General features: G+C 36.4%; 4 protein-coding genes across 8 annotated transcripts in view; 1 reads left to right on the top strand and 3 right to left on the bottom strand.

Annotated features, from left to right (window-relative positions):
* Positions 1 to 803: 803 nt before the first annotated feature.
* LOC135584167 (heavy metal-associated isoprenylated plant protein 39-like) lies at positions 804 to 1,884 on the bottom strand. Of its 4 annotated transcripts, XM_065104508.1 has the most exons (4): positions 1,738 to 1,884; positions 1,520 to 1,602; positions 1,378 to 1,453; positions 804 to 1,305 (listed from the first exon to the last, which is right to left on the bottom strand). In XM_065104508.1, exons 3-4 carry the CDS (start codon positions 1,400 to 1,402, stop codon positions 992 to 994), a joined length of 339 nt encoding a protein of 112 aa, XP_064960580.1. In that variant the 5' UTR covers positions 1,403 to 1,453; positions 1,520 to 1,602; positions 1,738 to 1,884; the 3' UTR covers positions 804 to 991. The 4 variants fall into 4 exon arrangements, with proteins under 4 accessions (XP_064960580.1, XP_064960579.1, XP_064960576.1 ...); XM_065104507.1 differs by having other exon boundaries at positions 1,520 to 1,884; XM_065104504.1 differs by having other exon boundaries at positions 1,378 to 1,602.
* A 2,609-nt stretch (positions 1,885 to 4,493) lies between these two features.
* Positions 4,494 to 6,539, bottom strand: LOC135584161 (protein FATTY ACID EXPORT 4, chloroplastic-like). The gene is made up of 4 exons (XM_065104503.1): positions 6,179 to 6,539; positions 6,004 to 6,068; positions 4,892 to 4,979; positions 4,494 to 4,758 (listed from the first exon to the last, which is right to left on the bottom strand). The coding sequence occupies exons 1-4, from the start codon at positions 6,534 to 6,536 to the stop codon at positions 4,649 to 4,651; spliced, it is 621 nt and encodes a 206-aa protein (XP_064960575.1). The 5' UTR covers positions 6,537 to 6,539; the 3' UTR covers positions 4,494 to 4,648.
* Positions 6,540 to 13,689: 7,150 nt separating this feature from the next.
* Positions 13,690 to 14,549, bottom strand: LOC135609093 (uncharacterized). The gene is made up of 2 exons (XM_065102184.1): positions 14,069 to 14,549; positions 13,690 to 13,919 (listed from the first exon to the last, which is right to left on the bottom strand). Exons 1-2 carry the CDS (start codon positions 14,509 to 14,511, stop codon positions 13,817 to 13,819), a joined length of 546 nt encoding a protein of 181 aa, XP_064958256.1. The 5' UTR covers positions 14,512 to 14,549; the 3' UTR covers positions 13,690 to 13,816.
* Positions 14,550 to 17,855: 3,306 nt separating this feature from the next.
* Positions 17,856 to 26,541, top strand: part of LOC135610243 (CAAX prenyl protease 1 homolog) — a 30,350-nt gene continuing 21,664 nt past the window's right edge. The window contains exons 1-9 of one of the 2 annotated variants that reach the window (XM_065104501.1): positions 17,859 to 18,020; positions 19,328 to 19,475; positions 19,661 to 19,745; positions 19,824 to 19,919; positions 20,425 to 20,490; positions 20,609 to 20,707; positions 20,788 to 20,901; positions 21,234 to 21,344; positions 23,647 to 23,709. In XM_065104501.1, the coding sequence (XP_064960573.1) occupies positions 17,990 to 18,020; positions 19,328 to 19,475; positions 19,661 to 19,745; positions 19,824 to 19,919; positions 20,425 to 20,490; positions 20,609 to 20,707; positions 20,788 to 20,901; positions 21,234 to 21,344; positions 23,647 to 23,709 (813 nt within the window). In that variant the 5' untranslated portion in view covers positions 17,859 to 17,989. Of the gene's footprint in view, positions 18,021 to 19,327; positions 19,476 to 19,660; positions 19,746 to 19,823; positions 19,920 to 20,424; positions 20,491 to 20,608; positions 20,708 to 20,787; positions 20,902 to 21,233; positions 21,345 to 23,646; positions 23,710 to 26,541 lie in introns of both variants that reach the window. The other variant, XM_065104502.1, reaches the window with a different exon arrangement.

Genomic DNA, 26,541 nt, shown 5'->3' with positions numbered 1-26,541 from the left:
TATTTTAGAAAAATAATATAGAATGCTAACTCATAACATGCTCTAATAATATCTTAGCAATTTAATTGAGTTATGAGAAATCCAAAAAAAACTTAAGTTATTAAAAGAGGATCAAATATATATTTTATATCACATTGATTGGTGGTGAGTAAAATATTGTCTTTCCCGACCTTCTTCTCCCTATCTTTTATTATCATCACATCAAAATCTACATTTTTGATGCGTTTGTAAATAGACGTGATGTGGATATTATATATATATATATATATATATATATATAATATATCGCTAATTCATGGTGTCTATTGACTCGAAAAGATCATCATCATCCTCCAGTGGTTATTGCTTGCTCCAGGCATCATCAGCAATTAGAATAATGGTTCTCTCTTTGTCGTTAAGCTTTGCAGTAAACAATTCTTGTTGTCTTTGATTTTGACGTGCCAACCTCTTCAGTACCCTCTCCAACTTGCAGGCAGGGGATGACCAGGTGCTCTCAGTATTCTACTCCCTAGTTGGCAAACAACCATGGAGACTTGCCCATGGTATCTTAAGATGCATCAATGCAATTTTATGGTGTCTTGTGTTGTCGCCATGCTTCCAATAGATTGCAATTGAAAAGAAATGGAACACACTACTGTTCGTGCTCCAGAGATGTAAATCCTTTTTGTAGAATCGACAAGTCAAATTCGTTCATCCTTTGCTCTGGATCAGATCATTTTAGCAGAAGAATCTCCAACATCAGCTATTGCATGTGAAGAATAGATGACATACTGTGTTAATATCCAGAGAGAGAGAGAGAGGAGTTGCATCAAAAGTAGTATGCTAATTGACATACTAATAGCTACATAAAATCACAAAGATGATGGCTAGTAAAGTGCCAAAGCCTCTTCACACAGTGCACTTTAATTGGAATAGCCACATGACTTGCTTATTTAACTGGTACATATGTATGTCTATGGCACCCATGAGTTGCTTCCGATATGCACATGACTCAAAGGATCACACAAGCATTGGGATTCTCCTCTGCGCTGTGGACGTAGTAGTGCGTGGTCATGCAGGGATTGTATGCCTTGTAAGCATCGACCAGCTCCTTGATCATCTTCTCCGCCTCCTTCTTCTTCTCCGCGTCGTCCTTCTTCGGCTCCTCCTTCTTGTCATCTTCCTTCTTCGGCTCTTCCTTCGGCCCGATCGAGACGATGTCGGTGGGCCAGCATTTCCGCAGTTTGCCCACGACGTCGATAGGATCGGCGGCGCCGATCACCGTCATCTTCATCTCCTTCATGTCCATCGCGATGGAATCGATCCCTGCAAAGCTCGTTTCCCCGTTCGGTTAGTGGCTGGTCGATGGAAGGAAGTCGAGACACAGAAACAAAGTACCTTGAAGCGTGGAGACGGCCTTCATCGCCTTTTGCTTGTCCTTGTTATCGTGCAAGTCCACTTTCAACACAATTTTCTGCCAACAAGCACAAACCATGATCACAACCCAACCAAGTTTGATGCAGAGCAAGAGGGGCAAAACCTCTGTTTCGTATTGATTGCTGGATCAAAGTCAAAAGTGAAACCAAGGATAGAACATGTGTCAGAAACATCCTCCAAGTTTCCCTGAGGAAAAGAGGAGAGGATAAAGGGACTTGATGATCTAATCAAGAGCTTCCTCAACAAGTTACACGAGGCCACAATCATCATAGGGCTGAAGGTGAGACTCCACGAAGCTGAAGAGGCAAAAAGCCTTCTTACCTGCATCTTTTCAGGAAGACAAGAAACCAACTACCGGCACAGAAAAAAATCAGCGGTGAGACAGGGAGATGGACTGCCGCCTAATAATGAGAGAGAGAGAGAGCAGTGAGACAGCGAGATGGACTGCCGCCTAATAATGAGAGTGAGAGAGAGAGAGAGAGAGAGAAGGGCGACCAAGTTATTTGTGTATGACCACTGAAGCAAGCTTGAGTCGGTCTTCGCCCAACCTTGTCTCCATGTGCAGCAATCTTCCCTTTGTTTTCCACAACAAAATTGACTGACTTGTAGGTGGCCAAATCACTGGCCATCAAAATTATTATTATTTTTATATGAGAAACAAAAATTCACTCGAAAAAACATTCTGGTAATAAACACACTTTTTCTCGGTTTTATTGTCACCCACGAAAAAATATCTTTTTCTAGAGCTTCCGTTATATTCCTGATGGGTCCAATTACTACTGGCCTTCAAATAGAGCCTATCTAATGAAAGGCAATAAACAGAGACCCAATTGAAGCCCAAGGCCCAATTCCCAGCCAACTAGAATACTGTATGACCGAAGCGGATAATGTTTTGGTATGACTACCAGCATCATTATTTTGACACCATATTTCGGTTCTCTTCTATTCGACATTAATATGAATTGCTTGACCAATAAAAGCTTAGCATGTCTTATATCCCCCAGAACTACTCCAACCTAATCAACACAGCATTGATTTAATAAGCCAAACTAAGTGGACTATCAATGTCAGATCTCAGTCCGCTAACATAAATAAGATTATAAATACGATAATTGGTACAGATCCAATTACATTCATAAGCAGCTCCAATAAACCACATCTTGCTTTCGGAGGACGTCCTCAGATTTCAACGCTGCTCGAGGAATATATTCTTCTCATTATGAATTTACTACAAATATAATCAACGATGTATTTACATTTGTCCTGCTCGCGTAAAGACAAAATCTAAGTAAAAAATGCTGTTAATTACTCAAGGCAAGAAAAGTTCATACAAGATAATAGGATGATACCATGAGAAAGAATCAATCTAAATGAGAAAAAGGATCAGCCACACGAAGCATCTTAGCTGAAATAAATCACATTTCACCATCAACCAAACTAACAAGTAAATCATAAGAGCAGAGCAGTCTTTGGATTTTGTATCAGGAGGCAGGAAACCATATTAAAGAGTAGGTTTGCAACAAATTTGAAGCTGAGCAGGACAATGGCCTAGAGAGACACTTAAATCAGGAATTCCACAACATATAATCCAGCTGCTTGAGAAATTAAACGAAATCTAAAGTAGTCAGACTCAATCAATACCATCCAAGCAAAAAAATGATTCTGACAATCCTCTTAATCTTTTGCATAGGTCAAGCAAACCAAAGTCATTGATTCTAAAAGTTGAAGAATCCACAGTTTACACCTTTGTTTTCAGTGTGACCATAAAAAAGAACATAGCAACCCTTTGGTAGACTAGTAAGGTCCACTCGAGTTGCAATAACTGAGAAGTTGGGAACCTCGTTTAGTACCTGGGAATTGACACCACAGTAGACTGTAGCTGGGGAACCACAGTCATATACTTCATGAGCCTCCTGCTGAAGAAATCTTTGACCTCTTAATACACATTAGCCAATGAGCATGCAGAATTTATTCTGACATTGCACATTTTAAGGATTAAAGACTGATATTTCAATGTCGGTCCCAAGTCCAAATAAAAAAGGTGAGGGGTTGTGTCAGGTTATTGACAACCAACCTAAAACTAGGTCAGATCTCATGAAGGACTGACATTTCAATCTACCTGAGCTAATAAGCACATATCAATCTGTTGCAGTTCCCATAAAATGAACATCATAAACCTACCTTACAGCCAACTGTAGAAATTTCTAAGCCACATAAGGAAATTCCAACCTTAGATTTCACATTGATGTGAATATTTAAGGCAGTGCAACAAGTTACAAAACAGCCACACCAATGTTCTATTATCCATCTTAATGTCCATATATCAGTTCCTATGAAAATGAACTTCAATTTATCAGATTATCTACGTTTTAAATATAAGGCCACATGTGTCCAACGAAGCAGAATATTACAGTATTTTTGTCTGAATCAAATTATACAACAAAGTAGCCAATAAGACCTTTACATGAATCTTGGACTAAAATTCTTGACACAAATGCTCAAGCTTTCATCATCATCTTCTTTATTAAGGTGGATGTGTTGGGTTATTAGAAAAGATAGATTAAAAATGTTTACTTTATAAGCATTCATGTACTGCCCAATAAATGATAAAATGAAAGAATATCATCTAAAATGGTACAAATATATTTAAGAAAGCCAAAAAATGTTGTGATTAGGCATGAATTAATTAAATTGAGTAATATGAGGAGATAAAGAGAGATTCAAAAAGATTTCCTGAAACAATTAAAAGATATTTTAACTTTTTTTATTTAATTAAAGATATTACATTGCATAGAGCTCAATGATGGCACAATATACATGTAGCTAAACCCAAATTGTTGGGATGGTATGACTTGTTGTTGTATATGTTCAATCTTTTATCGAGGCTGAGGATGGCCAAATCAAAGTTAGTAATGCCTTCAAGGTCATGCCCACTTTAGATTCCTAGTACAGTGTAGCATCATATCTTAAGACTATCTTTTAATAAAAAGGCAATACTCATTTAGTAATGCTGGACTATTTACCTCAATAGTATCTTAATATTGATCTTGCAAGAATCTTCTTAGGAAAAAAATTCATACAGACAACAAACTTATTGATATCATGCAATTGGTGAACACCAAATACAACTTGAAAATATAGGTTTGAGAAACACCAATATCCTGCCAGTTGTACATCTCATGAAGATCCAAGTGAAGCCTACATCAAATATAAAGTACAAAACCTGTGCAAATTAGACTTTTGCTTGCGTATAAGCAGAAAGGAACACTGCCAGCACACCAACAGAAAGACTCAATAGAAGTCCAGAAGGCATGAATTTTCGAGTGGCAACCAATCGTATACCTAAGACAAAATAAAGAAGGAAAAATAGTTATATAAAGCTTGATATCAATGAGCCAACATGACAAAGGAGGAGGTCCAAAGTTAAATTGGGCTGATTGCCAAATAAGAGATGAACAAGGACAAAACAGCATACCAAATACAGAGCCGAAGAGAAAAGCTGATCCGAAGCCAATGGCTATACCTAATTCCTTTGTCTCTGGTGATTGCATCAGATAATATGCCTACAAGCAAAATCAATAGTGGTAATAGTTACTAAACAACAAATCTTACTTACTATGAGGATAAGAAATATCACAAGGAAAGTTCTAGCATGTTTTTTAACAGGACCAGCTCTAAAATCAACAAAAGGTGGATCATGCTTCAAGAAGCAAAAGTAGTTGCAGTTATCACAAAAATTGGAACAAGAAAAAGGATGACCTAGTTCACAGAACTCCCTAGAACATGGGGTCTGAGACAATAGATATACACAACAGAACCAATTATGAGAAAATGATGCTTAATATGGGTCCATAATCTTGCTCTCTCTCTCTCTCTCACACACACACACACATAACCAATACGACACAGACAACATGACAAACCAAGTATGAACATATTATTATAATGACCAATACTATTCATCCAAATTAGAGGCCAAATAAGATAAATTACTTATAGAATTAAGTGGAAAGAAGGATAGCCCGATCATAATAAACACAAAGCATGAGAGAATAACTATGAATGAAATGTCATCCACTAGTATGAATAGTGGAGATGCATCATTTGTATATTACCGTGCAAAAAAGGTGACTATGGACCAAAGGGGAATATCTATAAACCCACCGGAGAAGATGGTTATCGAAATTGTATGGAATTTACCGGATGAGGTTAGCTGGTGGAGATCTTCACTGTTGGTAGCAAGGTCCTGGGATCAAATCTCGTTTTTACCACTTGCCTTTGCAAAGAAAACAAAGAAAAAGAAATTGCCATGAAATTCTTCAGGAGGATAAGTCATTTTCTTCATGCCATGCATGCTTTCTTTATTTTGATGCAGAATCTCAAAGGTGACCCCTTTTTCCTTGTGTTTGTTGCAACTGTTGAAACCCTAAGTTCTACCACCAGATGAGAGAGAAAAGAGAGAGAGAGAGAGAGAGAGAGAGAGTACAATCGAAGACAATAGTAGCAGCTAAGAAAGCAATCAAAGAAAAAAACATAAAAAACTGAACCCAAGAACAACAAAGTGAAAATGCAAACTATAGTGCTTACAACGGCCATGAGGCAGGCTCCCGAAAGCCCTCCAAGAATGGACCCCTTGCTCCTCGATTTCACATCTGAAGCAGAAAGAAAGAGAAAACAAAAGGAAAAGAAAAAAGGAGCGTTATTATCATTTAACTGCCTGCAGAGAAGATAAGGACGGTTTTGGGAGGGGATTATGAATTACAAGCGAAGAGGCCGCCGCCGAGGAGGAGGGTGCCGTAGGCGGCGGACGTGGCGGGGGCGAGGTCGCCAAGGAGCTGCGCGCTACAACGAAGAGTGGGAGAGGGGATCTTGCAGCAGCCATACCTCTTCGCACCATTACTCTTCTTTATGGAGTGGGCGCCGCCCGGCAAGGAAGAGATACGGAGGCAGGCTGGGCGATTGAGAGCGGAAGGAGAACGCGAAGAGAGGAAGAGGAGAGGGCCACGACTGCGAGAGAGATGGGCAGCTGCCGACGAAATCGACGCCATGGACCGATTGGTTTCGCTCTCGCTCACGGAGACGGTGACAGGTGAGGATTCGGGCAGGAGTGGACGAAACATGTAGGAGGTGAAAGGGGTTAGAATGAAGTTTGTCTTTACTGTAGTCATTAGTCTGTCATTATTCCTTAATCTTCAATTATTGATATCATCATATCATTCTCCCCTATTTCAGTAATATCTTAATAAAATAATAATAATATCTTAAATAAGACCTATACAATTGTACAAAAAAGCAATTAAAGGAATTAAATGGTCTCATCTTTTATATTTATTTCTTCAAAGTTTGAAATAGTATATTTAACCTTTCAAATTTTAATATAGGATGTATATTATATATATCTCTTTCTATATGTCGATTTCATTTACCATCCGTCCTATATATTTAACTTAGCCACTAGAATTGTGGTTAACGATGAATTAAAAGAATTAAATACTTCAAATTTTTAATAATTATTTTGATTTTTGATTTTTTTTGTTTCTTTGTATTCTTATTTTCTGTGAAAAAAATAGACTCCTAAAACATAATTAATTTGGAGCTCGAGAGATTAGATTATAGGATCTACCGTAAGATACTCTTAGCGTCAACCTCGGCCTCTGCCTCAGTCACGTCGATAGCATTCAGGTCGACAAGATCGTTGATCCCATCTTAGTCTTTTTCCACTGGATGTACCTCCCATGCAACCACTTCTCCACCTCATTATACCGAGACATACAATGGTGTCATGACCTTATGGTTGGGACTAATGAAAGGTTGGCCTTATTACGTTCCCTAACCACTAAGAGCCTCACCTTTAGGAGGAGCGTGAGATAACTCGATATTCGATAAGGTATTAGAGTTTCTCTCAATTTAGTTTCCTTCGTATGGTGTTTTGATTCCCAATATGTCTTTTTTATTATGTTTGAAGTTATAACTTAGAACATAAGTATAAGATCATTATCTGAAATAAATTTAATTAAAATATAAAATTAAATAATAATATATCAATATTATGATATATATCTTTTGTTAAATCTCGAATTTTGATAATGAAATCAATTGATAAAGTTATAAACTAATAAACATTTAAGATAAGTGACGTAGAAAAAACTTCGATCATTGACTTGAATCATTAAAGCAGAATCAAATGTTGGGCCAGAGAGCATCATGTTAGAGATTGGACATTGGGTCGAAAGATTGATCAATGTGTTGAAGGATGGACTTCATGTCATGAGTTCGAGCATCATGTTGGAAGGATCAGATATTGCGCCAAGAAGATCGGATGCTACGAGAGGCCAACATGTCGATAGATCGGGTAATATGCCGAAGGAAAGGACGATCACCGAAGGTTTGGACGAAGTGTCGGATGAACAAATGATATGTCGGATAACATAGGCTTCATGATTGTAATTGTTAAGTCTTGGTCGAGGTAGTTTAGAGTCTAATTATGTTGGTTTTGGGTGTAACCATGCCAACTTACTTAGGAGCTCATTGGGCTTAAATCAGGGCTAAATTAGGTCTATTAGAAAGCTAATTCAATGGCCTGAAATTGGTCTAGGCAACGACACTGCTAGGCCAAGCGATGGAACCGCTTGTGAGCTGAAAAGTATGAGTTGTACTTTTTCAAAAAATCCAACGGTGGTACCGCTAGGGTTAGCGATAGTACCGCCAATGTCAAGCAGTGGTACTGCCTAGATTAGTAAAGGTACCGCTAGTGCTCAGGGGGCGATGATACTGCTAGTACCTCGAAAATCTAGGGATTTAAATTTTTGGCTCTATTGTTTAAGTCATTCGGTGCTTATAAATATCTCATTCATTCTTGCTTGATACAGCAAAGAAAGGGGAAAGAATTCTTAAAGATAAAATTATTGTAAACTCTCTTTAAATATTGAGTCTTTTTCTCCTTGAGTTTAGAAGTCTTTCTAAGGAAGGAATGAGGTCTTGTTATAAAAGAGAGGTGTATAAGTTATCTTCTAAGCTTGTGAAAAAGAGAAAGGGTTGTAACAAGGGTGGCTGATCTTTGCCTGTTGAAAAGAAGATCGGTAATGAAAGCCGGTGGCCTCGAGGGAAGAGAATTTGAGAGTGAACGTAGATCGGGACGATCGAACTACTATAAATCGGTTTGTATTTTTTTTATACTTTTTATTCCTATTATTAACTGATTTACTTGCTCACTACTTTTACTTATATTTTAAGTTAAATGTATTTCCGATACGGGTTTCATCGAACAAAAGTTTTCAAATCGAAGTTTTTAGAAAGCACTAATTCAACCCTCCTCCCCCTTCCCACACTCTCTCCCCTCCCCCCTCCGACCACTACAACCCCCCCCCCCCCTCTTAGTGTCTTTACAATCCTAATAGTTGGTATCAAAGCTTAGTTCTCTTATTTGGTTTAACACCCAAGAGAGATTAAATGACTTTTTCTAGCAATCAAGAGGGTCACTTTATCACTCATCCTCCTATGTTCAATGGGACGGACTACATGTATTGGAAAACACGAATGTGGATTTTCTTGCTTTGTATAGATTTTGATCTATGGAACGTTGTTGAGTTTGGTTTTCAAAAACCCTCTAAACCAATGAATGAATGGAATGATTTTGAAAAGGAAACATTTTTTTAATGCTAAAGCTATGAACGCTTTATTTTGTGCTTTAGACAAAAATAACTTTAATCATATTTTTATATGTGAAACTACATATGATATTTGACACACACTTGAAGTTACTTATGAAGGCACAAATAGAGCAAAAGAATCTAAGATTAATCTTTTGATACACAGTTTTGAAGTATTTAGAGCAAAACCAAGCGAAACCATTTGTGACATTATTTAGAATGAAGTATCAACCGCTTGAGACATTATTTATAAATAAAATAAAATATCTCTCTTCATTAAAATAAAGAATATGAAGTAGTTTACAAATATTAGTAAAAATAATCTCATGGAGTTTCTTACTGTGATATTTTTCTTTATATATATAGTTTGCTTTCCTTTAATATAATCTATATAAATATCAAAATTAATCAAATTTAATTTTTCTAAAATATTATTCTTCATTAATCTTTTGAATCTTTTCTTTAAGATATGTCTCAAACATTTATATTATAAGATAAAAGATTTCTCATTATTAAAACTATATTTTAGTCTAACATTTGATTGCATGGTCATGCCTTTGTAAACACAAGATTCAGATTAATTATGTATAAACTATCATATAAAATTCCAAGATCAATTTTTATTGAATCATAAAATATACTAAGTTTGTCAACACTAAAAAAATGATATCTCAACTCAAAAATTCTAGATGGAGAAACTAAAACTAAAAAAAAAGTAAAACAGAATATTTGTTTATTAGATCTATTAGATGACCCGCATAAACAATAAGTTTCTACTATTATTACTTTCACTTTAAGATGATTCCTTATAACAATATTTTTTTTTTAAGTTTTTAGGTTAAAAAAAATCCCTACATATTATTGATAACATGAGTTGAATCACTAGAATCAATCTATCAAATATTAGAAGAAATCTCTTTAATATTTGATTCGAAACATATAAAGATCATGTTTATACCTTTCTTTTCGAACTAAGTCTCCTATTTGACATAGTCTTTTTTTCATATGTCGTTTCTCATTACAAAAGAATCACTTTATTATGAAGATTTTCTTTTCATTATTTTGCCTAGCGTTTTGAAATATGATAAATTTATTTGGTGGATAATGGTTCAACTTTTTTTTCTTGTTATCATATTCCTAAGAATTAGCTAAGACATGATAAAATCTTTTCTATATTAACATGAATCTTTCTTGAACACGTATATTAGTCAGCTTATTCAAGTATTATTTATCCTTATTGTAATATAATGAATCTTGAATGAGTCAAATTGAGAATTAAGAAAATTAAGAATGAATTATATGAAAAAAAAATTCATCCACATTTATGCATAATACTTTAAGTTTTGTAACCTTATCAACCATAATAAGGATGTGATCTTGAATCCCTTGAGTATCGTCGTACTAAGGCGTAGTCAATTTTTTCATTAATGTGTCAATTAATGATTAATCAACAGATTTAAATGTCTTCGATAGTCTTCAAATATTCTTGTACACTAATTATAGATAGTAATGAAGTCTTATTATTATTTACAATTATCACTATTAGAAACATTAGACTAAGACTATTAGATCTTTTCCAAGTATGTATTTCGTTAATATGTTTCACGGTGCTTTCATTAATTAATTCTGTAAGTCTTTCAATAAATAATGCTAGGTCAAAATCTAATACACCTAATATAAACTACACATACGCTAACTATTCTGAATAATTTGAACCAGAGAGTACTAGGACACTAGAAGCATGAGAATGCATAGAAGTATCACTTAAAATAAAAATATAAAATAATATTAATACTTCAAACTTCCAAAATATAATGAACTATTGAAATCATCCTCGTGGAATAGTATTGTTACCTTTCGGTATTAACACAACTGCAAGGATATCCAAAATAATATCATCCTGTCCCATTAAATAATTATTTCATATTTTTTTTTATGATTATCTAAATTTTTTAATTATGTGTCATTATGAATATTATTTTTAAATATTATTTAGGACCAAATCACAAGGGCACCCGTGGCACTCCTTACTGGATCGACATTAGCCTTACAGTTGTTAGCACCATCGTCTAATGCCTAACCGTGTATGGCCACTAGGCGCGACCACCATAGTGACACCCAATAGGGTTATTGCCCTACTACATAATTGTCGCACCACTAACCGCTACCTTTGTTAAGGGATTGCCCAATCGTTAATCACAACGACACCTCTACTCATCACAGCCATTAGTTGGGTGGGTTGCTCCTCCGGCACAGTAGTCGCTTGCTACACAGTGCCTTTAGCATTGTTGTCGGTTGCCTACATAGCCCTCCATAGAGCCACTACACGCAACAAGAGCCTCCAACCATCTTGGTGTTGTGTCCCTGAGTGCAGCCACCTTCGCTCGCAACAATGCATATGGCATGTGGTAGCACCACACCCTCTTATCTCTACCCATAGTAGTAATAACTTCTTACTGCATCACCCTTGACCGTCACCAAAACCAACATGACTCGATATTAGCAATCGAGATTCTTCGATCGTGACTCCCTGCAATGTCATCAATAGCAATCTACAATACCATCTACGTAGGCGAGGAAATCTTCATCACCAGCAAGTGGATGACTAAGACTAACGTAATAACAAAATAGATCGGATCACCTTATGCAAGTAAAAGGTGATAACACAAACATATCTAAACTTTTACTATATAAGGTATTTGATTTTAAATCAACGGGCTCTGATACCAATTATAAGCATAAAATTATAATTAAGTTATTATATGAAATAAATTTAATACCAAAACATGAAATCAAATAATAATAGATCAAGATTGGATGTGTATTTTGCAATGTTATTCAGAATACCTTTATTTGATTTATAAATGCATTTCATAGTTTGATTTGTTGAACATACCAATACTAATATGCAAAGAGAACTAAACTCACGTTCTCCTCTCATTCTATCATTTATAAGAATACAATAAATAATAAAATATGGACTAAAGAGAAACAAATCAATAATCTCTATTATGTTATATGTAGACAATAACCTAGGAAGTTTTGTATGAGCAAGAACATAAGGTTAATTAGGAGAATCTCTCCAATTAAAATTATTTCATAAAAAATCTTATTATAAATAATTTTTTAATTAATTGATAATCATAATTAGAATAATAATATATTTTATTTAATTAAATAAGATGACATACTTTATTCTATACTCAATGTTTAAGCTTTCATTGATAGAATACTATATGGAGAATTGTCGTGTGTCTTGCATTACATGTGATATATACTGTCATCTTGGCTAAGGATATAAACCATGTTCACATTTATATGAATCTTATGTAATTAGTAAAGATTGGAAAGCATACTCGATATAAAGTGGTCTTTGTCCTTCTTTCTTTCATTTCCTTACAAATGTATTTTATGCTTAAATTCTACAATGCTATTAGGCATGTAACTTCAGTCCTCTGAAAATGAGCTTTAATCATAATATCAGAGCTCACTATTACCTTGTCTCGGTAAAGTTAAGCTTGGAGGCGCAACTACTAAAGTAAGTTTTGCTATCTCATAGGGCCACAATTATATTCTTTAGGTCATATTCCATTTTCAGTTTTTATGACACGCACGATGTCTTAAGAATTTGATTTCATTCAAATCCAACCAAAACAAGCTTGCAAAGAATTGCATTCTTCCTGGTGGCTTGGAGCAGCCTCAGACCAATCACTTGAGAAATTTGTTGTGGAGTATATTTTACTTGAGCTTGAATAGAAACAGGTTGTGGCTTGTAGGAGATCTATCATTTACCATTTTGAAGTATCGAAAATTTTAGGACAGTAAGTATCTCTCTTAAATGATCCCAGATGGGTATCCAGAACCAAGTGGACAAATTTGTATTCGTAAAATTTGACCTAAGATGTATATGTATGTGTGTATGTGTGCACGCGCGCATGTAATCCATTCGCGCTGTCGGATAGTTGTATGTTGTATATATTAGTTATACGTTAAAGATTTTTAGTGGGCTGCTGTAGGATGGTTTCTTTAAATGGTAACAAGTTTCTCAATGCTATTTACTTACTAGCCCTAAAATCAGCATTGTCCATGAGAATTAAATTGGGAAGACTTTATAATATATTCCAGAAATTGAAAAGGCAGGGAAGAGAAACAGGGCTTGGAGCATCACCATCTGGTTAGGGTTGAGGTCCTTTTTCTCTTTATTTTGTGAAAAGACTGTAAACTAGTGCAAACCTTTGTTTCTTGCTAGGCTTTGTTGGAGGTAACCATCAAAATCCTTGCAGCTGTGTGTGTGTAAGATGGCATTAGTCATGGCATGTCTAATTTGTATGTAGGGAAAGATGCTTGGAATGCATGCACTGCCTGTTTTAACAGTTAATTACCTTGCAATAGATTTAATTCTGAATACAGTCATGCAATTTACTTTTCATGTTCCCAGTTTTAGAATTTTAAGTTTCTTTGGTAACTACAAATTTAATGAGTTTCTCATTGCTTCGATTTCTTTGCAGTTCTGTGTTAACTGCATTAGAATTAGACTTCAATCTTGGGCTATTGTAAATTAAGGAGCACATATTTTCTCTGGCAGGTGCACAAAGAATCAAGCATCATCTTTCTTCAGCTCAGGTCAAAGAAGGGCAAAGCATCCAGAAGGGATAAAACATCATATGTCAACAAACACTAACTCCAAGCCTACCAGTCAACCAAATGGTGGCAAATAAGATCCCAACAAGATTTAGTTTACTGTCAGAAAGTCAATAAAAGCTATGACTGATCCTGTTCAACGCATTCTTTTGAAGCTCCTGGCTCCTCGATTTCTTCCCTCTCTCCCAAAAGGCGGACCAACATCCAAAACTCCTGAAAAAGGAAACATCAGGAGAAAATTAAGACTTAAAATGATTATCAATATTTCTAGAGAAATTGGTCGATCTAAGTGGCGTAGCCAAAACTCACCAAAAAGATTTGAAGAACAATATATGCGTAGAATCACAAGCTTGCTTGCTTACCTCTTGTTGCAGTCTGTTGTTGCAGTGGCCAAAGTCCCGCCACCGATCGGCCTCGGTGTGGTGATGCTTCGTGCCAAGGATGTCGGCACGTAGAAGTTCAGAAGCACACCGTCACTGCTGCTGCCAAAGCTACTTCTGCTGTGTCGCTTCTTCTTTCTTTCCTTAATCACCGTGCGCCTGCTCAGCTCTCCTTCGCGCCGAGATGTGTCCTCGTTCACAAGTGAACTAGCAGCAGCAGATCCTTCCTCGACGAGGTCGGTGAGGGAGAGCTCGTGCTCAGACTCCGGGAGATCACGCAGGAGGGCTAGGAGTTGTTCTCTGCTCCTGGCGATCTCAAGTGCTCTTGCTGACAGAGGAGCCGCCACATAGCCATCCATCTTCTTGCCAGGAAACCAAAGAGCTCCCTGGATTGGATTGACAGCCCCTAAATTGGCCTTCAGCATGGTTTTCAAGAAGAGGGGTGTATTGCTTGGTGAACTACCTATTCAGGATGCCTTTTTAATTCGAGTGCATGTCACCTTCCTCTCTTTATAGGATGTCGAAGTGTTCGTTGATTGCAGTATGCATTATGTTCCTTTTGGTTGGGGATTTATTTATTGATGCTTCACTGATAGATTGACTGGTAGTCTATGAGACCTGATCTAGAAGCTCTCGTTATGTGTGAGGGTTGAAAATAATGATGTCTCCGTCATGATCAAATAAAATAACACTAGGAAGAGGGATCCACTACAGTTGGTCAGATGAGATGCTTTGAGATTTAGGGATATGGTGTAGACTTATATTTCTTCTTGTGGGTGTGTTTTCAGTTAGAAGACTTGTCTAAATGTCCCTACAACCTTGAAGATGAAGGGGGGGGGGGAAGCCACCATCTTTGAAGGGCTAAAACACGACTCGGTAAAATGGTAGTCCATCATCTCTTGTTCTCTCAACCACTGGAAAGCTATTCTAGAAATGAAGCTATTCTAGAAATGAAGCCATCACCCGCCGTTCACTTGTCTCTTTGATATATTATTTTCTCATTTTCTCTGTCTTTGTGTCCATAAATTTATGACAAATTAATTGCAAAATCTTAAACAAGCATTCATCACATGCATGAAGTCTTTACACCCACATTAACAAAATAAGTCTGCTGAAAACTAATTTGATTGGGTTATCACATGAAATTGAAATTGAAATTGAAATATGAAAACAAAATAAGTCTGCTTAAACTATGAAATTGAAATAATTTTCTTGAAAATATTAATCCGAGGAAGAAACACATGGAATTGAAAGATTTGATCCTCAGAAAATCGAAGCACGAAATATGATTAGTTTTAGTGACAATGAAGCACGAAATATCCGAGGGAAGATTCACAGAGCAATCTATAGTTGGCATAGGTTGGGCAACTTTGTCTTGGAATTAATCAAAGGCTTAAGAATACTTTTCTCTCTCTCTCTCTCTCTCTCTCTTCTCCCACTTTAATCTTTTCTTTGACTGAGGACGAGAGTGGAGAGGCGACGCAGGTGGGCCGCAGGTCGGAATTGGCAACGAGCTGAAGCAGAAGCTTCTTTCTTTGGAAGACGTCAATGGCACGAGAAGCCTCCTTCGAAGGCTGAGCAGACCAGGAAAAGAAAGACCAGGAGAGCTTCCATTAATATGCTGAATAAGAGATGCCGTCATCAATGTCTCCATTTGTCCTCGTACACGAAGCACATGCCATTTGCTAAATACATGAGATTCTGCTACTCTGGAAACATTTGCGCTAAACCTCCGCATGCCAATTGGCAGCAGCTGCTAATTCGGAGGACTTGTGCAGCAAACGCATAATTAATTGGCATTCTAGATGGACGGTAAAAATTCATAATTAACTATAATGATAGATTGAAGTTTGATATAGCTTCCGTTGAATTTTGAATTTTAAAAGATGAAATCAATTTATGATATTATTATAAATTAATGAGTATTTAAAATAAGTTATTAGAAGAAACTTCGATTAAAAAAAACTTGAATCATTGAGGCAGAATTAGACATTAAGCTAGAGAGCAAAGATTGAACATCATGTAGAAGGATTGATCGATGTACTAGGGGATGAACTTCGTAATATTAGTTTGGGCATCGGGCCAAAAGAATCATATATTGCACTAAAAAAATCAAATATTGTAGGAGGTCAACATGCCGATGGATCATACAATATATCTAAAAAAAGGGCGATGTGCTAGAAGTTCGGACGAAGTGTTGGATGAACTAATGATACGTTGGACAATGCATGCTTCATGATTTTAATTACTGTGTCTTGATCGAAGTAGTTTAAGTATTTAATTGAGTTGGTTTTAAGTGTAACTATGCCAACTTGATTAGGAGTCTATTGGGCCTGAATCAAGATTGAATTGGGCCTATTGGAAGGCCAATTCAGTGACTTGAGATTGGGCTAGGCGATGACATCACCTATGAGCTAGAAAGTATGAAATATACTTTTCCGAAAAATCTGATGGTGGTACCACTAGGGTCAACGGTGGTACTGCCAAAACAGAATCTTCTAGGTTATTTCAAGCGGTGGTCTCACCCAATATAGGCAATGGTACCACCAGTATCTTGAAAACTTGGATTTGAATTTTTGACTTCATTTTGAAATCATTTGAGACCTATAAATACCCCTTTAATGTTTGTTTGCAAAAGCATGAAATTTTTTTTTGTGATTTTAAGTGTGTAAACTCTTTTAAAGCGTTGAGTCTCTTTATCCTTGAGTTTAGAAGTTTTTCTAAGGAAGGACTAAGATCTTGTTATAAAAGAAAAGTATGAATGTTCTCTCATGAGTCTATGAAAAGGAGAAATGGTTGTAGCAAGAATAGTTGATATTCACCAATTGAAAAGAAGATCGATAGTAAAAACCGATAGCCTCGAGGAAAAAAGAAAAAAGAGTGGACATAGGTCGAAACGATCAAACTACTATAAATCTAATTTATATTTTCCTTTACGCCTTTTATTTTTATTACTAATTGATTTAATTACTAACTACTTTTTTTATATGAGTTTCATCGAATAAGCTTTCAAACCAAAATTTTTCGAAAATACTAATTCACTCCCCTCCCCCTCTTAATATTTTTAAGATCCTAACAGCTTCATCATCCTAATTGATGAAAGGAAATAAATGAGATACAAGTTTAATCATTTCAATTATCATGTCATCATCAAATCTTATATCAAAATCAAATGTTTTGTATAATTACCTATAATAAAAAATTGAGCTTGAACGTTACTGTTTTCATATTATAAAAGGAGGTCTCCCTAAATGTTTATGATGTTTCTTTCTCCTAATTTTTGTTACTAAGTTATTCATCTCATCCTGTACTCAGTTTGACCATACAAGGATTTTGCCGAATGTCTCTCCATGCTTTTGTCCTTTGTAGATTCTTTCGCTCGATATGTTCGCATAACAGAATGTCTATAATTACTTATATCAAAATAGAATATTTTTGTGATTATTCAAAATCAAGATATTCTCATAATATACATGACTAGTGAACACAGAGTATATCGGTCCCTAGAAAAGAACCAAGTCGTGCTTGGAGATTCGAGTCCACATCATTGTACGGGTCGCAGCCAATTCACAAAAGAACCAAGTGGAAACCTGATACGGCCCATCAGAGTCGTGTGGGCTGATTCGATGACACTGCTATCTCAATGATCCGAGCCCGTCTCGTACGATGTGATGCCCGAGTCCGGCACTCGGTCCGATCATTGCGGCTCACTCGCTTCACAGTTGGGTGAGCACGGTCTCTGGTTTGCTCTTTTCTGATTATAACCCTTAGAGCGTCAGGACCAACCTTTTTCCTTCCCCTCGAATTAACCTCCTCCTCCCTTCCTCCTCTCGTGCGTTAACCTTCACGCATTTGCTTCGTAGCAGCAGCGACGTCCCGTGCTTGTGCTGTTTTGCTTCTCGGATGGCGTTCCCTTACCTGGAAGCGGTCTTGGGTGAGTTCCTTCTCTCGTCTTTCTTGGTCTTGCGAGGGTTTTTGTTTCGGTTCCTTGGGTTCCCATGCCTTATTCTTTGTTTTTGGCCTTGATCTCGTGATCACGAAGTTATTGTTTCCGTTTCTTGAGTTCTTTTGGTTGCGGAAATGGTGAATTCGTTTTTTCCCTTTTCTTTTGTTATTTTGTTGTATTTGTTTGTTCTTCTGGTGACGGCATCCAATTTGGTTTGTTTGGTCGGTGATGTTGGTAAGTGTGGCTGTTTCTTTTGCTTCGTTTTCTTCTCGGATGGCGTTCGCTTACCTCGAAGCGGTATTGGGTGAATTCCTTCTATGTCTCTGTTGATCTTGCGAGGGGTTTTGCTTTGGTTCCTTTGGCTTCTGATTCTTTGTTTCTCGCCCTGATCTCGTAACCACGAAGTTCTTGCTTCCTCGTTTCTTGAATTCTTTTGGTTGCGAAAATGGTGAATTCGTTTTGCTTTTCGTTTCTTTTATTCTTTTATTGAAATCGTTTCTTGTTCTGGTGACAACATCCGTTTGGTTTGTCTGGTTCGTAATGCCGTAAGTTTGTGTTGTTGATCCATCGTTTCATGGGTGGCCTCGTGCTCTTGATGGTTTGGGGTTTGTCTTCTTCTTCTTGTTTTTCTGCTGTGATGTTTTGTGAATTTAGGGTTGAGCGGGGACTAAAAGAGGCACTCCCTAATAATCTCAGAGATTACCCATATCAAGAATCTTGTAATCGTTCAATTCTTTTTGCTGCTTATCACCTCTCATCATCAACATTCGTTTCCTGGGTTTGGTATACAAGCGGTATCAGTTCTTTGAGTGTCTTTTTGGTTTTGCTTCATTTTCTTTTGCGTCAGTAAAACGAAGGTGAGCTCCGGATTCGTCAATAGTGAACAAAGAAAAAGATTCTTTGAAAGTTAGGTGAAAAAATTATGCCACTAGAGAAACTGACCTAGGAGTCTATTTACATGATTATCGCATGATCAGAAAGAGGTAGCACTGAGGTGGTTAGCAGTAAGATATCTTTTTGATCATGAGAAATTGATGATTTGCAAAAGAACCAGCAGTGCAGGATGTTCTCTGGGAGGAAAATTGAGGTATTCAAGGTCATTTATGTTTGTTCTGGATCTTTGTTTTCCTGTATGATGGAAATTCTTGATAACTGAAGCAGGTAGTTTATTATTTATAATTTTGTATTTAAGTATTTGCCCAATATTCTAGTAAGGATGGTGGTCTTTTAGTTACTTCTGAAGAAGTTTCAATCTAATCTTTAAATTGGAGGATTGATGGCATCATTTATTGCAGGCTTTATGATCTTCATGTACTTGTTCGAAACATACTTAGACATTCGGCAACATGCGGCTCTGAAGCTACCCAACTTGCCTAAGCCACTGGAAGGGGTAATTAGTCGAGAAAAATTTGAAAAAGCTCGAGCTTATAGCATTGATAAAAGGTCTATTCCCTAGTAAACTGATTATTTTGATAACTGATGGACATTGTTCACTTGCATGTATTTCAGTATTATGGCATTGTCCATAATTTAAAACTCAAATTTCTTGTATGTGAAAAATTTTCAGGTGTTAGCTAGATCTTTTGTATCTTCTGATTAAATTTGTTTTGTCTGCTTATTTCTTTTAGCTACTTTCACTTCATTCATGAAGCTGTGACCATACTGATGGACACTGCAATTCTGTATTTTGGCTTATTACCTTGGTTTTGGAAGGTAAAGTAGCAGTCTTAGTTTCTTATACATCTCTATTCTCTTATATGTGACTCATTTACATTACAATCTTCACTGCAGTTGTCTGGAAACTTGGTGGCATACTTGGGCCTAGATGCAGAAAATGAAATTATTCATACACTGTCATTTCTAGCTGGTGTTATGATTTGGTCACAGGTATAGAGAACACTAGTTGACTTCTTAATATGTTTCCCTGGATTCATATTTATTTATTTTTGTTTAGGTTCATGTAGGTATGGGTTGAATGACATTGGTCATTGGTTTCAATGGCTTATATGTTAGACATATCTCGGAAACAATTAGTTTGCTGGATGTCACCAACGTCATCATAGCATGTTGCAGAGTTTGCTTTGTCTCCAACTAGGACTAGTGGAAAATATGTACCAGCAAACTTCTCTCGTAACTTTTGACATGATATCAAAAGTTCTCTCTTAACTTCTCTCTTAGTAATAGTATAATAGACATTTCTCTCTGTTTGCTGTATATATTAAAACTTAATTGGCTTCGACTTTTGACATGATATCAAATTTAAACTGCCTGTTTTTATTTACTATTATACTATTCCTAAAATTGCTATTGTTTAGGGGATTAACTTTTGTGTGTATAAAGCCAGCTTTTATTACCAAAAAATTCTAACTCTGATGGACTTGTCATCATGCAGATAACGGACTTGCCATTTTCTCTTTATTCTACATTCGTGATCGAGGCTCGCCATGGATTTAACAAAGTTTGTCCACATTCAATTGGCTTTTCTTACCTTTTTAGCTGGATGCTTATTGATATCCTGACTTACTCAAAACTTACATGCTAATGGAAATAACCTAGTTCTAAATACTCTTCTGCAGCAAACAATATGGCTATTTTTCAGGGACATGTTTAAGGGAATTTGCCTCTCCATCTTACTTGGCCCCCCAATTGTGTCTGCAATTATTTTCATAGTTCAGGTTAAAACCTTTTCATTTGTCAGATTTTTGCTCATGCTTACCTGTATTTGATTGAGTTACATTCATCTGTATTGCTGCAGAAAGGAGGTCCATATCTGGCTATATATCTTTGGGCTTTTATGTTTGTTCTCTCCCTTGTCATGATGACACTATATCCCATTCTCATAGCTCCTCTGTTCAATAAGTTCACTCCTGTGAGTATTTTGTTGTAAAATCAGTGGCTTGTTTGTCGCTATATTGATTACTTTGTGCCTAGTTTCATTTGGTATTTCTTATAAAAGGTCCAAGAAGCCTCAGAGATGGCATGACATGATGATCTGGTTGCACTGGGTGGATGAAAAAGCATAAGTGCAGAAAAGTTCTCGCCTTTTCATCCACCAATCAGAATTGACATGTTCATCTCTGGGGGGCCTTTCTCTTTCCTAGTATTTAAATTGATGTGATGTTGTGCAAAAGTTTTTGGATTCCATACTCTTTAGTTCACTACATAATATTTTCCATTACTTTATGCAATAATCTGGAACAGCTTCCTGATGGAGAGCTCAGGAAGAAAATAGAGAAGCTTGCAGCCTCACTGAAGTTCCCTCTAAAGAAACTTTTTGTTGTTGATGGATCTACGAGGTCAAGCCATAGCAATGTGAGCAATCCTCTCTTATGTTTTAGAAGTTTGAACTCCTGGCATTCTTTTTATCTTGTTCATCGATAAAATTATTCAGCTACGTCACTCTAAATGTCAATATTTCTGCTGCTTATTCTTATTATAACAATAATCATTGATTGAATAAAAGAAGCTGTGTGAAGACTAAACCTAATCATTGTGACACAACGAATTTTGATTGATTCTCATTTGATCTTCAAAGATGGGCAGTATTGATGTTAGTACATGCCTAACTCAGATATGTATCGTTCGAGATGAACTCTTTCATTGTGAAAGACAGACACATTGATTCCAATGGTGGAAAATTTATCATTCCGTAACATCGGAACTTTGGTATCTTATATAGGTTCTGTTATTCCTAGGCTTGATCAATATGTTGTTTTGTGTTTTACAATGGTGATAGATTAAGGGAAATATTTATTAGTATTTGTATGGTAATTAGTCATGCATTTTGTACAATGAAGAAATTTTTTGGTGGGAAGTGGTTATGGTGCTTAATGCTTTTATGCGCACTAGCTGTACATTGGCAATATTTTGATGTCATGTCTTTAAAAGATGACAACCAACTTGCATTAGTCAGAAAAGCCATATATAGCAGCTCAAGAATTGCCAGTTTTCTATCAATTATCAACTCTGTAAATTCGTCCATTCTGTGATTTACTGGAAAGTATTGCTAGGTTTTACTGCATAAGCAAATTATATAAGGAGGATAGTTAGCTAAAAAAATATCCATTCCTGTGTAAGATTCTTCTATGCTCTTTTTTGCTGTGGTATTGTTGCTAAGTTTCATCCAAGGGTACCAGATATCAAGATTTAATTGTCTGATTAAATTGCAGGAACACCCAGATAGTGGCTTTTGCAGCAATACTATCTAGTGCTGTTTCCCAATATCTGTGTTTAGATAATTTAATACCTGTGGAAGTGGTTCTGTTTTTAAGCTTTTCAGCTTTCTGTTCAAGCAATCTGTGACTAAATAAATGCCATGAAATGTGCCCTAGGTCATATTTGTTAGATGGACAATAACATTTAGCTCTTCTTTGATTGAACACTAGCCGTACATTGGCAATATTTGGATGCCCTGTCTTTAAAAGATGACAACCAACTTGCATCAGTCAGAAAAGCCATATATAGCAGCTCAAGAATTGAGAATTGCCAGTTTTCTATCAAGTATCAACTCTGTAAATTCTTTGATTCTGTGATTTACTGGAAAGTATTGCTACGTTTTACTGCATAAACAAATTATATAAGGAGGGTCGTTAGATAAATCTGCTAAAAACATATGTATTCCTGTGTAAGATTCTTCTATGCTCTCTTTTGCTGTGGTATTGTTGCTAAGTTTCATCTAAGGGTTCCAGATATCAAGATTTAATTGTCTGATTAAATTGCAGGAACAACCAGATAGTGGCTTTTGCAGCAATACTATCTAGTGCTGTTTCCCAATATGTGTTTAGATAATTTAATACATATCGAAGTGGTTCTGTTTTCAAGCTTTTCAGCGTTCTGTTCAAGCAATCTGGGACTGAATAAATGCCATGAAATGTGTCCTAGGTCATATTTGTTAGATGGGCACTAACACTTAGCTCTTCTATGATTGAGCAATGTTGTTAAATGATTCGGTCAGTGTTGGGAACAAGTTAACCTTTCCTTAATGCTGTCTCATTTTCTTCAATAAAAGGGGACACATGAATTTTGCCTATATAATAGGGCCTTCTTTCCAACATCTGAGGTATTCACTTGATCAATAGAGATATAATGTTCATAAAAGTGCATGAATGTATAAAAGTAATAGCTAGAAACTATCACAGCATTCAAAAAGAAACCGGCACATGAAGTATTTGATGTTTCATACAGTTTCAAATTGCAAGTTATTATGTTACATTAGAGGTTGTTATTATGTTACATTAGAAGTTGCTGTTTGACTTTGTTTTTTTATTTGGTGCTGTATATGAACAACCTGAAACCTATAGGTTATAAGATCTACTCACCAATCAATAGTGCTCCTTGGATGATGTATTTCATTGTCATATCGTTTTCTGGATTTTTTTTTGTTTTCTCATTTGTTTATATTAAGCCTTCTTTATGCTGCAGAGCTTATCTGGAACAACTTAGAATAATTAACAGAAATAGAAGTGGTTTCAGAAATTTAAATGTCATTACTGCTGTTTTATCATTTTATCACATTGTCATTAACAATTTCCCTGAATGATTTCTCATTGCTATATATTTTGTGAGTTTATTACATTTGTGTTACCCGTTGTCTATGTTTTTTTCTACTCAACAGGCATATATGTATGGATTTTTCAACAACAAACGCATTGTTCTTTATGACACGTTGATTCAGCAGGTTTGCTCTGATTTAATGTTTAATGTTTGTTTAATTACAAAATTGGTGCACTTTTACTGCTGCCAATATCCTTTGGTGTGACTAAGAAATGATCAAAAGACCATGTACATAATACTGTTTCCAAAAGGAGCTACATGGTAACCATTGAGAAATGACTAAGGATTTGTAGTGTAAACAGGTGTCTATATGTTCTTGAATGTAGTGAGTTATATGCCTTTTTTAAGGATACATTTGTCTTCATGGGTGTACTGGAATAAACAGTGTTCCTTTATAATGAACACGGGACAAACTTCAATTTGCTCCTTTGATAACGTAAGCCACTGCAAAGTTTGTCTGGATTGCTTACCGCAACTGAACAAATTCTAAAGCCTTTTGTTTTTTAGGTCTGGGATTACTTTGCCCACATCTTAGCTTAGAACATATAAGCTTCATTTGCACATACATCCCACCCACTGTCCACATATTTTTCTAAATGTTTTTTTCCTCCCTTTGTTAGGCATGTACTAACACATCAATACTGTATCAGAACATATAACTTTTCTGTATCAGAACTGTTCAAACTAAACATCACATTGTTACATTGTTTGTCAAGAACTTATAAGTGCTCATTATCTTAGTTTTGTGCTATGCTGCTGTATACAAGAATTTATTCAAATTTGTTTATCATGAAAATCCTGCGACGTTCTTTTGTCTTCTGAACATGTTGATTTTGAGAAGCTTCTGAAGATAAGTATTTGTTGACATTATTGGTAAAACCATTGTTTGTTTCCTGTGTGAAAGGTTAAGTGGAAACACTTAAATGTCATGACATTTTTTCAGTAGTTTGATTGGAAGTACACAAACACTTGGCATCTTTTGACCTCTTAGTGAATTCCACTTTGCTGTTGAAATTATTTCTTGATGTGTCAACTTCATTTACCATGCCTTGTGTTTACTAGGAACCGTTAGATTTGTAGGCTCCTTTCTTTATCCAACTTTCAAAGGGTATGTTTTTTCACAGTGATCAAAGCACTAGGCGTCAAAAGGTGCCAAGGTCCCAAAACGCTCGAGGCACTCTGAAATATTAAAATATAATTATTTAAATAAAAATATGATATTAAATTAAAAATATACTGTTAACGGTATATTACTTAAAGTTATAGGGGGAGAAAAAAAATCTCTAAAATATTAAAATGTAAAAAATATATAATATAATTAAAAATATAATTATTTAAATAAAAATATGATATTAAATTAAAATTATACTGTAATAGTATATTACTTAAAGTTAGAGAGGGGGGGGGGGGGGGGGGAATGTTAATGGTAATAGAGGGTGAAAGTAGCAGTGGCGAAGGATTAGTTTAAGATAGTTGCGGCAGCGCTGTGAACGACAGTGGTGGAAGTTGTGGACAGCAACAACGGCAACGAGGGAAGCTGCAGATAGCAGCAGTGGTAACGACAGAAGCTACGGACAGCAGCAGCGACAACGGCGGAAGCTGCAGATAGTAGTAGCGGCAGTGACGGAAGCTCCAGAGGGCGTCCGTCTGTCGCGGAGGAACCTGCGGTCCTCTCCTTCGATGGTGGAAGGAAGTGACAGTATAAGGAAGCTACGAGGGTCGTCAGACTCGTCCGTCGACAACAGAGGAAGGCTTGGTCTGGTACGTTTGCGGCAGAGGCAATGGCAGAAAGCATCGATGGTGGAGGCAGAAGTAGCGCTAGGGTTCCTTGAGGTTGTACGAGTGTGAAGCGTGGATTTTTAGGTAAGAAACTACGAATCGAATCAGACTAAAATCGGTTTGGTTCGCTTAATTGAACCGGGTGCTCGCCTGAAGCGCCTAGTGCCTGGGTTCGGGCAAGCGCCCAGGCAATGCCTCATTGAAGTGTGCCACCTGGTCCACACACGAGGTGCTTGGGCCTCGTCTCGCCTCGCCTCGCCCGAGCGTTTAGGCGAGCTCCTGAGCGCCTATTTAAATCATTACTTTCCCATATTTGTTGTTATTAATCTGAGCCCAAAATGATGTTGGCTATGCCCTAAAAAAGGAGTATTTACAAGATGAGGGTCGATTTTGACTCATGTACTAGTCCAAGCCTAGCTAAGAAATGACGTGGGATTGATTATATTGAAGATCTAGGTACGACAATGTCCCACTTAAATTCCCAACAACCTGGTTAGATTGGATTGTAGCTCATGTTCTAGTTAAAGCTTACCTAAGAACTTATATGAGACCAGCCAGATTAGAGATTAGGTATTACTATCTCTCCGACTTAAATTCTTGATATCCTTGTTAAGTTAGACACGTTATAGAAAGTCTAAGACTCTGCAGGTAATACAGGGTCTAGAGTAAGATTCGCCTTATTGATGTACCAATTGGTCGATGGTACGATACGTTTTGCTCCATGCTAACATATCGTGTGTTAGTACGGCGGGGCATACTAACGGTATGGAAAAATGATCGAAAATAACTCTAAAAATTCATAAAAGAAGAAAACAATTAGATTAGGGTTTTTAGGTTAGAAATAAATATAAATTTAGTATAATTTTAGCAAAAATAATCTAAATTAGGAAATAATAGTTGCACATATTTCTTTTTGAGCTTTGAGGAGTAGCTTTTTGGTACGCCTTGAACTATCCATTCGTTACTATTGAATTATCTACAGAGAAATGATTTGAATTTTTAGATTATTTGTCAAACAACTTGAACTTTAAGATTCAAATGAATCAAGTAATCGATTGATGGATATACCTGGTTTTACCACAAAAAAGAAAAGAACGATGGGACTCCACGGGTGGTGGATTGGGATTCTCGATTCTATGTATCTGTATCTCAATTTGATATGTTTGTCGGACCCATC

Source organism: Musa acuminata, chromosome BXJ2-4, assembly GCF_036884655.1.
Source record: "Musa acuminata AAA Group cultivar baxijiao chromosome BXJ2-4, Cavendish_Baxijiao_AAA, whole genome shotgun sequence".
NCBI lineage: Eukaryota > Viridiplantae > Streptophyta > Magnoliopsida > Zingiberales > Musaceae > Musa > Musa acuminata.
Note: the sequence above shows the minus strand (reverse complement) of the source record. Positions and strands in the feature narration are given on the sequence as shown.